General features: G+C 43.8%; 1 protein-coding gene across 6 annotated transcripts in view; it reads left to right on the top strand.

Annotated features, from left to right (window-relative positions):
- Positions 1-18,337, top strand: part of LOC112261015 (neurexin-2-like) — a 935,354-nt gene that overhangs the window by 877,780 nt on the left and 39,237 nt on the right. For all 6 annotated transcript variants that reach the window (XM_042328452.1, XM_042328453.1, XM_042328454.1 and 3 more), the window contains one exon: positions 15,333-15,661. In XM_042328452.1, the coding sequence (XP_042184386.1) occupies positions 15,333-15,661 (329 nt within the window). The remainder of the gene's footprint in view (positions 1-15,332; positions 15,662-18,337) is intronic.

Below are 18,337 nucleotides of genomic sequence, written 5' to 3'. Positions count from 1 at the left end.
AACAATACAGAAATACACCATGGAAAAAGAAGGAACAGCACATTAGAAATCAGCTCAATATAATTGAAGAATCCATCGACGCTAACCACTTCCTGGAAAATTGAAAACACTAAACAAACAACAACATGAAGAGTTATCTATCCAAAATTGAGATGTATGGGTGAACCACTTCTTCAATCTTTTTGGGACTATAACAAATAACAAACAGCAAAAACATATACATGATCAAATACAAATCTTAGAATCAACTTTTAAAGACTACCAGAAACTACTGGATTCTTCAATTACATTGAATGAACTACAGGACAAAATACAAGACTCGTACATTTCCTCAGTGAAAACAATGTACTGAGCAAATGTCAAATTGGCTTTTTACCAAATTACCGTATGGCAGACCACGTATTCACCCTGCACACCCTAATTAACAAACAAACAAACAAAAACAAATGCAAAGTCTTCCCATGCGTTGTTGATTTCAATTTTTTTTTAACTCAATTTGGCATGAGGGTCTGCTATACAAATTGATGGAAAGTGGTGTTGGGGGAAAAACAAAACATTATAAAATCCATGTACACAAACAGAAAATGTGCAGTTAAAATTGGCAGAAAACACACACATTTATTTCCATGGGGCTGTGGGGTGAGACAGGGATGCAGCTTAAGCCCCATCCTCTTCAAAATATACAGTGGGGCAAAAAAGTATTTAGTCAGCCACCAATTGTGCAAGTTCTCCCACTTAAAAAGATGAGAGAGGCCTGTAATTTTCATCATAGGTACACTTCAACTATGACAGACAAAATTAGAAAAAGAAATACAGAAAATCACATTGTAGGATTTTTTATGAATTTATTTGCAAATTATGGTGGAAAATAAGTATTTGGTCACCTACAAACAAGCAAGATGTCTGGCTCTCACAGACCTGTAACTTCATCTTTAAGAGTCTCCTCTGTCCTCCACTCATTACCTGTATTAATGGCACCTGTTTGAACTTGTTATCAGTATAAAAGACACCTGTCCACAACCTCAAACAGTCACACTCCAAACTCCACTATGGCCAAGACCAAAGAGCTGTCAAAGGACACCAGAAACAAAATTGTAGACCTGCACCTGGCTGGGAAGACTGAATCTGCAATAGGTAAGCAGCTTGGTTTGAAGAAATCAACTGTGGGAGCAATTATTAGGAAATGGAAGACATACAAGACCACTGATAATCTCCCTCGATCTGGGGCTCCACGCAAGATCTCACCCCGTGGGGTCAAAATGTTCACAAGAACGGTGAGCAAAAATCCCAGAACCACACAGGGGGACCTAGTGAATGACCTGCAGAGAGCTGGGACCAAAGTAACAAAGCCTACCATCAGTAACACACTACGCCGCCAGGGACTCAAATCCTGCAGTGCCAGACGTGTCCCCCTGCTTAAGCCAGTACATGTCCAGGCCCGTCTGAAGTTTGCTAGAGAGCATTTGGATGATCCAGAAGAAGATTGGTAGAATGTCATATGGTCAGATGAAAACAAAATATAACTTTTTGGTAAAAACTCAACTCGTCGTGTTTGGAGGACAAAGAATGCTGAGTTGCATCCAAAGAACACCATACCTACTGTGAAGCATGGGGGTGGAAACATCATGCTTTGGGGCTGTTTTTATGCAAAGGAACCAGGACGACTGATCCGTGTAAAGGAAAGAATGAATGGAGCCATGTATCGTGAGATTTTGAGTGAAAACCTCCTTCCATCAGCAAGGGCATTGAAGACATGGCTGGGTCTTTCAGCATGACAATGATCCCAAACACACCGCCCGGGCAATGAAGGAGTGGCTTCGTAAGAAGCATTTCAAGGTCCTGGAGTGGCCTAGCCAGTCTCCAGATCTCAACCCCATAGAAAATCTTTGGAGGGAGTTGAAAGTCCGTGTTGCCCAGCAACAGCCCCAAAACATCACTGCTCTAGAGGAGATCTGCATGGAGGAATGGGCCAAAATACCAGCAACAGTGTGTGAAAACCTTGTGAAGACTTACAGAAAAAATTTGACCTCTGTCATTGCCAACAAAGGGTATAAAACAAATTATTGAGATAAACTTTTGTTATTGACCAAATACTTATTTTCCACCATAATTTGCAAATAAATTCATTACAAATCCTACAATGTGATTTTCTGGATTTTTTTTCTCATTTTGTCTGTCATAGTTGATGTGTACCTATGATGAAAATTACAGGCCTCTCTCATCTTTTTAAGTGGGAGAACTTGCACAATTGGTGGCTGACTAAATACTTTTTTTGCCCCACTGTATATCAACGAATTGGCAAGGGCACTACTAGAATCTGAAGTCAAATGTCTACTGTTTGCTTATGATCCGGTGCTTCTGTCCCCAACCAAGGAGGGCCTACAGCAGCACCTAGATCTTCTGCACAGATTCTGTCAAACCTGGGCCCTGACAGTAACTCTCAATAAGACAAAAATAATGGTGTTCCATAAAAAGTCTAGTTGGCAGGACCACTAATACAAATTCCATCAAGACACCGTTGCCCTAGAGCACACAAAAAAGTATACATACCTTGGCCAAAACATCAGCTCCACAGGTAACTTCCACAAAGCTCTGAACGATCTGAGAGACAAGACAAGAAGGGCCTTCTACGCCATCAAAAATAACAAATAAATACATTTGACATACCGAATCAGTTATTGAACCCATTGCCCTTTATGGTTGTGAGGTCTGGGGACTGCTCACCAACCAAGAATTCACAAAATGGGACAAACACCAAATTGATTCTCTGCATGCAGAATTCTGCAAAAATATCCTCCCTGTACAACGTAGAACACCAAATAATGCATGCAGAGCAGAATTAGACCGATACCCGCTAGTGATCAACATCCAGAAAAGAGCCGTTATATTCTGCAACCACCTAAAAGGAAGCGATTCCCAAACCTTCCATAACAAAGCCATCACCTACAGAGAGAGAAACCTGGAGAGGAGTCTCCTAAGCAAGCTTGTTCACAAACACAAACATACCCCACTGAGCCCCAGGAAAGCAACAAAATACACTCAACCAAATCTTGAGAAAACAAAAAGATAATTACTTGATACATTGGAAAGAATCAACAAAAAAAACAGCAAACTAGAATGCTATTTGGCCCTAAACAGAGAGTACACAGTGGTAGAATACCTGACCACTGTGACTGACCCCAACTTAAGGAAAGCTTTGACTATGTACAGATTCAGTGAGCATAGCCTTGCTATTAAACCTCTCTGGGATAGGCGGGACAGTCACGTTCCACTTGGCCAATTGCCAGGGAAAATCCAGAGCTCCAAATTCAAATAAACTACTATAATATTCAAACTTTCATTAAATCACACATGTAAGATACCAAATTAAAGCTACACTCGTTGTGAATCCAGCCAACATGTCAGATTTCAAAAGGGCTTTTCGGTGAAAGCATAAGAAGCTATTATCTGATGATAGCACAACAGTAAACAAAGAGAGAGTAGCATATTTCAACCCTGCAGGCACCACACAAACGCAGAAATAAAATATAAATCATGCCTTACCTTTGACGAGCTTCTTTTGTTGGCACTCCAATATGTCCCATACACATCACAAATGGTCCTTTTGTTCTATTAATTCCGTCGATATCTATCCAAAATGTCAATTTATTTGGCACATTTGATCCAGAAAAAAACGGCTTCCAATTTGCGCAACATCACTACAAAATATCTCAAAAGTTACCTGTAAACTTTTCCAAAATATTCCAAACTACTTTTGTAATACAACTTTAGGTATTTTTAAACCTTAATAATCGATCAAATTGTAGACGGGACAATCTGTGTTCAATACAGGAAGACAACAAACTCACGCTACTTTTCCAGTCAGGGGTCTTCTCAAAAAGTACACTTCAAATGACACAAATTCAAAATGGCCATACCTCTTCATTACACAAAGGAATAACCTCAACCAATTTCCAAAGACTGGTGACATCCAGTGGAAGCGGTAGGAACTGCAAACAAGTGATTTAGAAATCTAGTTTCCCAATGAAAATTCTTGAATAGACAGTGACCTAAAAACAAGGTTCTTAGACAAATCTGAATGGTTAGTCCACAGGGTTTTGCCTGCTACATAAGTTCTGTTATACTCACAGACATGATTCAAACAGTTTTAGAAACTTCATAGTGTTTTCTATCCAAATCTACTAATAATATGCATATCTTATATTCTTGGCATGAGTAGCAGGAAGTTGAAATTGGGCACGCTATTTATCCAAAAGTGAAAATGCTGCCCCCTATCCCAAAGAGGTTTTAAGAAAGGCCAACATCAGCAGACCTGGCTCTCCAGAGAAGACAGGCTATGTGCACACTGCCCACAAATGAGGTGGAAACTGAACTGCACTTCCTAACCTCCTGCCAAATGTATGAACATATTAGAGGCACATATTTCCCTCAGATTACACAGACCCACAAAGCATTTTAAAACAAACCCAATTGTGATAAAATCCCATAATATTATATATTGGGTGAAATACCAGTGTGCCATCAGAGCAGCAAGATTTGTGACCTGTTGCCACAAGAAAAGGGCAACCAGCGAAGAACAAACACCATTCTAAATACAACCCATATGTATGTTTATTTATTTTCCCTTTTGTAATTTAACTATTTTCACATAATATGACATTTGAAATGGCTAATGTTTACTGTCCAATTAAATTGTTTTATTTAATTTATTATCTACTTTACTTGCTTTGGTAGTGTTAAAATATGTTTCCCATGCCAAATAAAGAACCTTAGAAATTTAAATTTAAATTGATTTGAAATTAAATTGAGAGAGAGAGAGATGCTCGCATAAGTGACTTGGACTCTCTCATCACAGAGGGAGGTCCATCACTCTAGTGACGGCAGGGCTAAATTTAATTGGGAATTAGTGTGTGTGTCATCCTATTGGCTGTTTTAATGAGGAAAAGCTACAGTAGTGTCTGTCACCCTCCTATCCCAGCCCAGTTTCTAAACCCAACCCAGCTGAGCCCCGGGCCCTAGGTGAAAATATATTTTCATAAGAGTGGGCCCTAGGTGTAGGTATATTTTCATAAGAGTGGGCCCTGGGTGTAAATATATTTTCATAAGAGTGAGCCCTAGGTGTAAACATATTTTCATAAGAGTGGGCCCTAGGTGTAAATATATTTTCATAAGAGTGGGCCCTAGGTGTAAATATATTTTCATAAGAGTGGGCCCTAGGTGTAAACATATTTTCATAAGAATGGGCCCTAGGTGTAAATATATTTTCATAAGAGTGGGCCCTAGGTGTAAATATATTTTCATAAGAGTGGGCCCTAGGTGTAAATATATTTTCTTAAGAGTGGGCCCTAGGTGAAAATATATGTTCATAAGAGTGGGCCTTAGGTGTAAATATATTTTCATAAGAGTGGGCCCTAGGTGTAAATATATTTTCATAAGAGTGGGCCCTAGGTGTAAATATATTTTCATAAGAGTGGGCCCTAGGTGTAAATATATTTTCATAAGTGTGGGCCCTAGGTGTAAATATATTTTCATTAGAGTGGGCCCTAGGTGTAAATATATTTTCATTAGAGTGGGCCCTAGGTGTAAATATATTTTCACAAGAGTGGGCCCTAGGTGTAAATATATTTTCATTAGAGTGGGCCCTAGGTGTATATATATTTTCATAAGAGTGGGGTTAACATTTAGAATGCTGAGAACAATTCAACAACTCAATTCCCGACATGCTGATTCGTTGAACGCGGCACGCGTGTAACTACAACCAGTTAGCAAGTCGAACATTTGTGAGATTCCTAGTTCCGACTAGCAACACAGAGAGAGCATCACATACAGTGCATTTGGAAAGTATTCAGAACCCCTTCTCTTTTTCCACAATTTGTTATGTCACAGCCTAAAATATATTAAATGAATGCTTTTCCTCATCGATCTACACATAGTACCCCATAATGGCCAAGCGAAAACAGGTTCTTAGACATTTTGGCAAATTTATAAAAATGAATAAAAAACAGAAAAAACTTATTTACATAAGTATTCAGACCCTTTGCTATGAGACTTGAAATGGAGCTCCGGTGCATCCTGTTTCCATTTATCATCCTTGAGATGTTTCTTGGAGTCCACCTGTGGTAAATTCAATTGATTGGACATGATTAGGAAATACACGCACCTGTCTATATATTGTCCCACAGTTGACAGTGCATGTCAGAGCAAAAACCAAGCCATGAAGTTGAAGGAATTGTCCGTAGATCCCCGAGACAGGACTGTGTCAAGGCACAGATCTGGGGAAGAGTACCAAAAATTGCAGCATTGAAAGTCCCCAAGAACACAGTGGCCTCCATCATTCTTAAATAGAATACGTTTGGAACCACCAAGACTCTTCCTAGAGGTGAGCAATCGGGGGAGAAGGGTCACTTTGACTGAGTACCAGAGTTCCTCTGTTGAGATGGGAGAACCTTCCAGAAGGACAACCATCTCTGCAGCACTCCACCAATAGGCACGTTAAGGACTATCAGACCATGAGAAACAAGATTCTCTGGTCTGATGAAACCAAGATTGAACTCTTTGGCCAGAATGCCAAGTGTCACGTCTGGAGGAAACCTGGCACCATCCCTACGGTGAAGCATGGTGGTGGCAGCATCATGCTGTGGGGATGGATTTCAGCATCAGGGACTGGGAGACTATTCAGGATCAAGGGAAAGATGAAAGGAGCAAAGGGGAGAGGGGGGGTGGCAGGAAGACTAATGGTTAGAGCGTTGGGCCAGTAGCCGAAAGGTTGCTGGATCAAATCCCCGAGCTGACAAGGTATAATTCTGTCGTTCTGCCCCTGAACAAGGCAGTTAACCCACTGTTCCACGGTAGGCTGTCATTGTCAATAAGAATTTGTTCTTAACTGACTTGCCTAGTTAAATAAGGGTTACAAAGTACAGAGAGATCCTTGATGAAAACCAGCTTCAGGGCCTCAGACTTTGTTATTATTTCACCTTTATTTAACCAGTAGGCTGGTTGAGAACAAGTTCTCATTTGCAACTGTGACCTGGCCAATATAAAGCATAGCAATTCGACACATACAACAACACAGAGTTACACATGGATTAAACAAACATACAGTCAATAATACAGTAGAGAAAAATTTAAAAAAGTCTATATACAGTGAGTGCAAATGAGGTAAGATAAGGGAGTTAAGGCAATAAATAGACCATGGTGGCGAAGTAATTACAATATAGCAATTAAACACTGGAATGGTAGATGTGCAGAAGATGAATGTGCAAGTAGAGATACTGGGGTGCAAAGGAGCAAGATAAATAAATAAATACAGTGTGGGGATGAGGTAGATAAATGGGCTGTTTACAGATGGGCTATGTACAGGTGCAGTGATCTGTGAGCTGCTCTGACAGCTGGTACTTAAAGCTAGTGAGGGAGATATGAGTCTCCAGCTTCAGTGATTTTTGCAGTTCGTTCCAGTCATTGGCAGCAGAGAACTGGAAGGAAAGGCGACCAAAGGAGGAATTGGCTTTGGGGGTGACCAGTGAGATATATCTTCTGGAGCGCGTGCTAAGAGTGGGTGCTGCTCGGGTGACCAGTGTGCTCAGATAAGGCGGGGCTTTACCTAGCATAGACTTGTAGATAACCTGTAGCCAGTGGGTTTGGCGACGAGTATGAAGCGAGGGCTAACCAACGAGAGCGTACAGGTCGCAGTGGTGGGTAGTGTATGGGGCTTTGGTGACAAAACGGATGGCACTGTGATAGACTGCATCCGATCTCTGCTTCAACACAGATTAAAGGGTCTGGATACTTATGTAAATGTGATATTTCAGTTTTCTATTATTAATACATTTGCAATAATCTCTAAAAATCTGTTTTAGCTTTGTCATTATGAGGTATCGTGTGTAAATTGATGAGGGGGAAAAAACGATTTAATCAATTTTAGAATAAGGAAGTAACGTAACAAAATGAGGGAAAAGCCAATGGGTCTGAATACGATCCGAATGCACTGACTTGAACTCCATCACAGAGGTACGTCTCTCACTCTACAGTTTGTAGGGCTGGTTCATTAGTTAGTAGTGTGTGTGTCATCCTGAGCGGTTGTTTTAATGAAGACCAACTAATGGATGTCAACCTACTATCCCAGCCCAGTCTCTAGAGTCTCTGAGCCCAGGCCAGCTGAGCCCTGGTCCCTCGGGCGATTAGGTGTCAGAGTCAAAATCTTTTGTTATATCAGTTGGCTTAGAGATCCCGCTAGCGGAACAACTTCCAGAGAAACTGGAGAGCGTGTCATTCAAATATATAATCATAAATATTATGGGTTTTAATCATTTAGATGATTAAGTGTCTTATATTGTCTGAAAGCTTAAATTCTTGTTAATCCAACTGCACTGTCTGATTTACAGAAGCTTTTACAGCAAAAACATGCCATGCGATTGTTTGAGGACGGTGCCCCACATCAAAATATTTTTCCACCAGTACAGGTTTCATACATTCACATATAAAGATTAAATATTCACTTACTTTTTGAAAAAATCTTCCTCTGATTGGTCATCCAAAGTGTCCCAGCTATAACATGTAGTGTCGTTTTGTTAGATAAAATCCTTCTTTATATCCCAAAAAGTAAGTTTAGTTGGCGCCATCGATTTGAGTAATCTACTCGTTCCGAAAATCGACCTAAATCTAACCTTTGTTTCAACAAGTCAAAATACATTTCTATTTACTCCTCAGATACCCTAAAATGTAATCAACTATAATATTTATTTCGGAAAGAAGCATGTTCAATAGGAAACTGATTTTAGCAGGTGCGTAATTTCTTCATGGCTCGAGCAAACACAGATTTCCAAGACGGTGTCCTTCAACTAAAACTGTTATTTATTATTCATTTTTGAAGTTACAAGCCTGAAACCTTGAAAATACACTGCTGACACCCTGTGGAAGCCATAGGAATAACCCTAATTTACAATCTGACCCTTCTCTTGCATTCCTAAGAGGATGGACTCCCAAAAAAATAATCCAAGTTGGTTTTCCGTAGGGTTTTCTCCTACCATATCTGTTGTGTTATATTTTCCTACATTATTTGAACATTTATACAAACTTCAAAGTGTTTTCCTTCCAATGGTACCAATTATATGCATATCCTGGCTTCCGGGCCTGAGCTACAGGCAGTTTACTTTGGGCACGTCATTCAGACAGGATGTGGAGAAAAAAGGGGCTTAGCCCTAAGAAGTTTTTAACAATTGGGAGATAACAACGAAAACAATTGAACCCATTTTGGTGTTTTCTCTCGCCAAAAATATATCTAACTGATATTTCCCTCTCAGTGGCAGTTGGTGGAGGACTAATACAGCACTTTTTTTATGAGCATGGCCTTATTTCTATTACAGCATATTGAATGACTCTCATTCATATTCCATTCGCACAGCTCAATGTAGCATCGATAGGTTTAGGCTACTACGTTATACTCAAATTTCCCTATACCCATCACGAGGTTGCTACAACCTAGTCTATGAATGAAAGGTTGAGAGAAATTTGAGTAATCAAGGTGACAGACATTCACACATTCAATACCGCCTTGCACACCGCCTAGCTGATCTAGGGGGTAATCATTAGTCCAACACTTGCAAACGAGAGTTTCTATTGGACAAATTCAGGTACGTTTATCCCCGTTTCGTTCCGTTTAAGAAACGTTTTTCAACAGAATCGGCGGAATGAATACAACCTTGATCACGCGGTAAACACAGTTCACTTTATTAGCAGCCACATACAAACAGTAATAATCCCTTTGATCATTGTATAATTCCTTGACACATCTCTTCCGTTCTCACCTTTTCCCTTCGATTGTGGACTTCAGTGGACAACACATCAGCTGTTTGCTATCTGGTGAAAAAAAACGTCATCATTGTCACCATATTAACGTCATAGTCATCATAGCTACTAGAACTAATGCGTAAGTAAACCTGCTACAATCATGCAGCAGTCAGCAGCAAGCAGTTTAGCAGTTACACCGGTGGAAATAAAATAATAAAACCAGAAGCTTACCTTGACTTGGAAGAGTTTCAGTGTTGGATAGCCATAGCCAGCTAGATAATATAGCATCCCTCTCTGTTTGGCTAAACTAGTGAAAGTGAAAGTGAAAGTGGAAAAAAAATACAACAAAATATAGCTCTCTTTCTCTCTCTCTTTCTTGCTTCTTCATTTTTGAAGAAACGGATTTGTTCAAAACTGTTCAACTATTGAATTTCTCTCTCTTTGAGTCAACTACTTACCACATTTTATGCACTGCAGTGCTAGCTAGCTGTAGCTTATGCCTTCAGTACTAGATTAATTCTCTGATCCTTTGGTTGAGTGGACAACATGTCAGTTCATGCTGCAAGAACTCTGATTGGTTGGAGGACGTCACAATTACTGTGTCTATGGAAGGGGGTGAGAACCATAAGCGTCCTAGGTTTTCTATTGAAGTCAATGTACGCAGAGGACGGAAACTAGCTAACTACACCACGGTGCTATCCTACAGAGTGCTGTTGAGGCTACTGGAGACCTTCATTGCAAAATAATGTTTCATTATTTAAACATTTCATGAAATTTGCTGAGAAGGATCCTCGCCTTCCTCCTCTGAGGAGCCTCAACTGTTCCCTCTCCAAGAAAATTACAGTCTGTGTGTGATATGCAAGAAACCCCATCCCCTCCTCCCCCCCGAAAATATTAATTTCCTGTCATAACCAAAGCCTGTGGCATTCCACTGTTCCAGTGCACATTAGTGATTGAACCCCCTTGCCGCTACACAAGAGGTTCATAACATGGGTCATAGGATCGGTGCTAGGGGATCGTTTGCTCATGCCCTCAGTGAGGTAATCGAAGCGGCAATGCATCTCTCGCCTCCTGGCCAGCTTGCTAGGCTATCAGTCGCTAAGCCCCCTTGTGATTTGAGAAAGGCACGAGTGATTGAGGTCCATAATGCTTTGAAAACCGCCACCCCTGACCCCCCCTTCTTCACTTCCCTGATCCTGTCTTGTTTTTACGAGCAACCAAACGACTGGGACTATTTTCCAGGTTGTGCCACTGATGACAGATCCCATGTGAGAGGCCTTGTAGAGGGTCGTGATGAGGCCGGAGTGCTATGACACTCCAATGCAGACTTCTCTATCTAGCTCAAGGGATTTACATGACAACATGCTAAGCTATCTGTTTGGCTGTCATCTTCACTCTGCATACAGCAATTCTTCTCCTTCCCTCTTATTCACTGTTAAATCCCTCATTTATGGCTCTCGCTCTCTCTCACACTCTCTCTGCTTCCTAGCATGTTCTCTGTCTACAGTACATGTTTTCCGTAGTGCTATTCTCATCCCCAGCGCTATCTAGCTAGCATCATCCCCTGTCAGTCAAATTGACTGGATGTTCTCCCACACGGATTAGAACACAAAACATCCATGTGCATTCAGCAGGGGGCGAGACACCCAGGAATAACACACAATACAACCATGTTCCAATGATAGAGGAAGAGGGAGAGGAAGCTGGTGGCAGAGAGCGGTGTTGGGGAAGCTACTCTGAAAATATTCCCATATAAAATAGATAGAAAGAGAGTGAGATATAGTTAGACAGGCAGAAAGTGAGAGCAGAAAATATCATATAACAGCAAGTGGGATAAGAGAGTGGGAGGGAGAGAGAGACCGTCACCTAAGTGACTTAAGATCCTTCAGTGCAGAGCGACGTCTATCACTCTTCAGTTGGCAGGGCTGAAGTTAATTAGGTAGTAGTGTGTGTGTCTTCCTGAATAAGTGTTTTAATGAAGACCAGCTAGTGGCTTATTTTAGAGTCTCTGTGCCAGCCCAGCCCTGGGCCCTAAGGCCAAATGTGCCCATCATCATAAGGGCCCAGGGAGAGAGGGAGGCCGGACCACTGCCACCTGATTCAAGACACAAATTGGTCCAATAAACCCTCATCAATGCACCTCCAGCCCGAGGCTGTCCACTGAGAGGACAAACACTGCCCACACACACACACACACACACACGTACACACAGAAAAAATGTGGTGTCACAAAAGGCCATCTGTAACGCACGTAAAGGTCACCTCCCTGACACATCTGACAGCTCACGCAAGTTATTATGCTCACACAAATACACACACATACACACACACACATCTCTGTTGTGTCTTAAGCTGTCCGATTGCCAGTCGTGCCAAGACCTTCCCTTCTCCTTCGCCTAAATGGCCCTGAAGTGACACGTCAGTTTCAATTTGACCCGGCAGGCCCCAAAACAATAACTTCATCAGCTCCTGTTAGTATCCTCTCCATCAGACAGCCACACAAACAAACACTGATTCCCTCTCTCTTCCGGAGGGCACTTTTTCCTCTGACTGATGTTCAGGAGGTAATAGAATGTCTTCAAGGACCTCTCAAGTGTTGGATACTTGACTGTTTTAGTTCACTTCCTCTCAGCATACGCACTAACTTCTCACAGTACAACATAACTGTGTACAGCAATACTTTAACAGGCTAAAAGTATCACTCGGCTGTATACAGTATACCCGAGCTTCCGCATAGCTACTGGAAATTCCATATTTCACCTTAGTAGTTTTCTGATGATCACCGCACTCATTTGGGACAAGAGTTGTTCCTGACTGCGTGACCTGATCATGATAAAACTCCTGGCCCTAAGAAGACAATCTAATTTCAGTCTTCTCACTGAGGATCACTATACTCACAGGGGAGAATGTTAGGTACAGGAGTGGTTGGGTGGCCACGATAGAGCGTGGTAAACTGAGAGGTGATTTAATATCCAGGCTCTGTCCTCTCCTCTGCTGTCTGTCTATCTGGAGTCTGGACCTCCCCTGGAGAGGCAGGGTTGCTGAGACAGCACCTCTGAAACAGGAGAGCCACTGGGCTGACGTGTGTGTCTCCGTCCTCCGGTCAAGGACAAGAGATTATCCTCCCTCACAGTGGGGGGCCGAGTACGTGTGTGGGAGGAGATCAAGAGTGAGCGTGTGGGTGTGTGTAGGGGCTGAAAGTGTGTGTGAACAACACGTGGTGTGTGTACGCTTCAACGTGTACGTGTGTGCGCGTATAGTACGTGTTAGCGTGTGTATGTGCGCACACTTGTACCTAGTACGTGCCAATGTTCTGACGAATTGTCCTTGCTGATGTTCATCCTCTACCAAGTCTCTCCCTTCCCTTCACCACTATCACTTTTCCCAACAAAACATGTTGAGCAGCATCTTCACAGAGATAACAGTGAGCGAGAGCTACGGTATTATGGCAACAGCGCATATGCCTTAAATTAAAGGAAAACTCCACTCAAAAACTATCTTTTGGTATTTCTTTCATTAGTCCACTGTTGATACAGTCCCACATTTTTGTTGCATGTCAGGGGTCAAGTTTTCATGACATGATGCGTTTTGCGTCGTCATGATGATGTGGCAAGTGACACTTTGCTTCTTGAAAGTCCAATATCTTGAAAACTTGGCTGCTGACCAAAACAGAAACATTCCCGTGGATAGATTCCCGTGGACAGATTCCCGTGGTCAGATGAAATGGCGAGAATCTGTCAAGGCAGTAGTTCCTGGTTTGGGATTTTCGTCATTTGGATGAATCAGGGTTGGGCGAAAACGGTACTCAAACCGGTGCAATGATTTTCATGTCCGTTTGCGGATGATAAACGGTTGCCAAAAAGGCCAAATTGGCTGATATCGTAGAAATTCATGAAATGTGCCTTTTGGCCATGATAAACACGGGTGAAATGACTTTCACTTCTGTGTAACTGAGATTAGGACTGTATTAACAGTGGACTAATGAAACAAATACCAAAATATCATTTGAGTTGATTTTTCCTTTTAAGTGTCATTGTTGGGGGATGGGAGAGTATCCCTATTGGGGTTCAGATGGACCTAATGATCACATCTAATGATGGCATGGCCTGTGTAATGGACTGTCTCACTGAAGGCTTTATGCACACAGCATGCACACACAGGCATTGACATGCTCATACACACACACACACACACACACATACACACGCAGACATGCGCACAATACCTTATTAAGCCAGTAAGAAAGTCAGGTTTTTTCTCTTAATTGAAAGGGAATGAGAGCTATTTCTGTCCTCTAAATGATTGAAGTGTATCCTCTAGGGGTTTGTAATGTAGAAATATAAGCATAATCTTTATAATTGCACACATTCCACACACATTAGATGGGCACGTGTGCAAACACACACACACACACACACTCTCTCTCTCTCCCAACAGGCATTGATTAATCCATAAAGAGGGCCAATTTGGCTTCCCCTCTGCTCCTTCCCCTCTCTGCAGTAATTACCTCATCAAGTCTCATTTTAACCCACTTCCTCCAAAACAATATCCTACAGTAATCCTCCTCTCCCCCCACCACACCCCCCAGGAGGCCCATTAATGTGGTCAAGGGTCATCACTTCTGATATCCAACCTGATTGGCCCAGCATGACACCCCATCCACTGTGAAAACAAGTGTGAGGGAAGCAGAGGGGAAAGAAAAGAGGGTTGATATCAGCAAAGAAAAAAATGATCTTCAGATCACCCCCCTCCACCAACCCCTGGTAACACATTAGTAATGGAACATGCAAATGAGCCGAACCCTCATCTGTCCAATCCAGATGCATAGTAATGACTGGAGGACCAGAAGAGAGAGCGCTGTTGAATTAAACATTAAACTATTTCCTCCGAAGTGGTTTATTTTTCCTAAACGGCTTTTCCATCTCCGTACTTTGGGATGGGATTTATTAAATTTTTTTGTCTGTCCGAGGCACTTCATCATTTGTGCTGTGTCTCAGGTGCATTGGGGTCGATGACACCGGGCTCTGTAATGTATTCCATCTCTGTGGGGAATGCGATGCGACTCCACCCAGACCCCAGCCTCAGGGTCAGCCCAAGGCTACACCCTGCAATCTATTAGCTTGCCAGTTTCCACATTCTTCAGGCTCTGCTGTGAAACTGAGTGGCCCGCTTGTGTCGGAGTCGAGCCATAATGGCTGCCACCTGTAGCAGCACGGCTCAGGCAAGGTTCCAATCTCCTTAACGCGTTACCAGGGGAAATTCCCCCATGTGATGGATACTGTCCCCCATTGTTTCACTCTGTCTGTCTGTGTGTGAGTGTGGGGAATTGGGATGTGTGTTGTGCAGCCTACGAAGAGACAAAGACTGATGGTGTCTTCCTTCACCGCTTCTCTCTCCTCTTTCCTTTCTCTTCTTCTCTCTATTTGTTTCTCTGCCCACCTATCTGTCTTCACCCCCTTTCTCTTTCTCCTACCCTCATTTTATCTCCCACCTCTCTCTTCCCTCTTTCTCCTTTCTGCATCTCCCCTGACTCCCCCCTCCACTAGGTCGACAGTTGACCATCTTCAACAGCCAGGCGTTCATCAAGATCGGTGGTGGTGGTGGCGACAAGGCCCGTCACTTCCAGGGCCAGATCTCGGGCCTCTACTACAACGGGCTGCAGGTGCTCAAGCTGGCGGCCGAGGGCGACCCCAACGTGCAGGCCAAGGGCAACCTGCGGCTGGTGGGCGACGTGCCCTCGGTGCTCACTACGGACACCACCAGCACCACGCCGCTGGCTGACATGTCCACCACCATCATGGAGACAACCACGACCATGGCTACCACCACCACCCGCAAGCAGCGTTCACCCACCATGAGGGACAGTGTCACACAGGTTAGTAGGGAGGAGGTGAGGGGGAACTGGGGTGGAGTAGGGAGGAGGTGAGGAGGGAACTGGGGTGGAGTAGGGAGGAGGTGAGGAGGGAACTGGGGTGGAGTGGGGAGGAGGTGAAGGGGGAACTGGGGTGGAGTGGGGAACTGGGTGGAATGGGGAGGAGGTGAGGGGGAACTGGGGTGGAGGGGGAACTGGGGTGGAATGGGGAGGAGGTGAGGGGGAACTGGGGTGGAGTGGGGAAGAGGTGAGGGGGAACTGGGGTGGAGTGGGGGAGGTGAGGGGGAACTGGGGTGGAGTGGGGGAGGTGAGGGGGAACTGGGGTGGAGTGGGGAGGAGGTGGGGGACTGGGTTGACACTGATCTGGGGCCAGTTTGGGATTTTCCCTCACAAATGGTGATTATACTTTGATCCTAGATATGTGCTTATAAGAGGAACTTCTTCCCAGAGTGAGTGGGGGGGACAAGGGTCATGACTGTTTCACAGTAGTTATTCCTCTCTACAGAATCATACAGACTTTCTGTAGCTACGTACTCTCTGTTTGGCCAAAGATTCACATTCAGGACTTCAAACGAACCCTTTAACAAGTCTAGTATACCCCATTAGAGCAATCCAGACGGGCGTTTTGATTCCTTCTAAAGCAAAATCACAGATCGAAGCCCAGATACATTGTTAGAGGCAATATGAATCACATCCATCCAGACCAATCACACGTAGCCAGACAGTTGTGGCATCGAAGGAATAAACGCAAATAAATTGCTTGCCTCAATTACCCTCTCAACGTGTTGTTATCCTGTGTGCGTGTGTGTTCGAGTGAGCGCACCCTACCTGTGTGTCTAGTATACACGTCCCCATGCAAAGGCTAAGTTTTCCGAGCACTAATCTCAACATGTTACGATCACTCGATCCACCAATCCTGGAAGTGGCAATTGGGGAACAATTGGAGGGTCTACTACTGTAGACACACAGTCACACAGAGTCCGCATGTTGTCACAACGCCGCCCAGTCCCCACGCAACCCATAATAAGCTGTAATAACAGGCCTGTGGCCTCCAAGAGAGGGAATCGATTCTTCCAATTTCACAGCCAATACCGTCTATTAATTAGCCTCAAGCCGCATGAATTGTAACGTAATGCAGCGCAGCTACATTAGCATTATGCTGCAGTAGTGTGGTGGTTTAGCATTAGAATAGTATTAGGATCCAGGCTCCCAGAGAGAAATGCTATATTGATTGAGCTTACTTGACACAACTTGAACAAAAACGGAATAGTCCCAAAAGTTCAAACACCCCACACCTGCAAATCCAGGTAGGCACAATTTGTGCTTGTGCTGGCAATACGGTACGGAGAATTCGTACAGAGAGCGTGGCGCAATCGCGGAGCCTCCATAGGCTTGTGGAGGCCAAATCCAGCTCTGTGCCGCATCGCTGTGCGCCTCCCAAATTACAGAACCATGCAGAGGGCTCTGTTTGGCTCCGTAATACCTCCACATGATTGGTTGACGGTAGGTGAGGGCGGGAGGTCCTGCAGAGACACAAACTCTCTTCCTTGACAGCTTCCTTCACAGCAGCTCTGCTGTGGAACGCTCTTTCTGCGGCGGCAGCATCGCAGTAAACACTGTCGGACGTCAGATTGACCACGCGGAGCCTATAAGGTTAGGTGAGGTGAAGCGCAGCTCTAACAAGCTGCGCGGCTGTTTCTGCCATTTCAAAAGACTTGCGAGGTGTTGCGCGGCAAGGACGTTAAACTAAAAGTAACATGAACCTTGGATTTCTCTCAAGCAGCTCTCTCATTATCACCCTCCTTGTCCTCAGAAGCTTACCTGAGATCAATCACACAAACCTCTTGGCCTGACAGCCTACCTTTTGACAACCAATGCCTAAGGACATTGCTTTCATACCAACTACCTAACCCCCCTGTTCTTTCTCCCATCTCTCTTTCCCTCCATCTTCCTAGCTCACCACACTTGAAAGCGAAGGCCCGTCTCACTCCTCTCTCTCTCTCTCTTCTCAGCCAATAACAACAGCGCTAATTACTGTGTGGAACTAAAAGCTTCTCGGAGAGAGAAAGCGAGGGCGGGATGGAGAAAGATGGAGAGACGGGGACGGGGGGGTGTTAGGGTAGACTAGAGAGATGTGGGCGTCTTATGCTACTAGCTGCCGCACTGCAAACACCAATCAAGTCTTATCTAATTGAATGTTCGCGTTTGGGAAGCCGTTGTTTGTTTACCTTTTGGGACTTCACCCAGCATCATCCTTCCCTCATCGCGCTGCGTAGCCGGAGCCACAGTCCTTTGATTTCAGCCTCGCTAAATTCAATCAATGGGTGGAAAATGAGCTTAATTATCTCTATGCGGCGTCATCAAAGCAGCCAGGGATTGACTGGGTTCTCTCTCTGTCGGTTTTGAGAGGGGGAGTAGAAGAGGAGATCAGACCATGTGGACTGTACAAAGATCAATGCTGCTAGCTACTTCCTCCTTCCAATGCCCTGTGTGTATAATGCAACGGTAGTGGCGCCAGTGCCATTATCAAAACGGAAAGATTGTCCTTCCAAAGGGAATGCTCTGTAGGATGCTGCGACTGGCTCTACTATTAGGAACGGAGCTTGGGTGACCCCTGTAGAGTTCCATTACGCGTTGTGTGTGCTTCCCAAATGGCACCCTTTTCCCTATACGGTGCAC

This window comes from Oncorhynchus tshawytscha, linkage group LG10, assembly GCF_018296145.1.
Source record: "Oncorhynchus tshawytscha isolate Ot180627B linkage group LG10, Otsh_v2.0, whole genome shotgun sequence".
NCBI classification, from domain to species: domain Eukaryota; kingdom Metazoa; phylum Chordata; class Actinopteri; order Salmoniformes; family Salmonidae; genus Oncorhynchus; species Oncorhynchus tshawytscha.
This window is presented reverse-complemented; position numbering and strand designations above follow the sequence as displayed.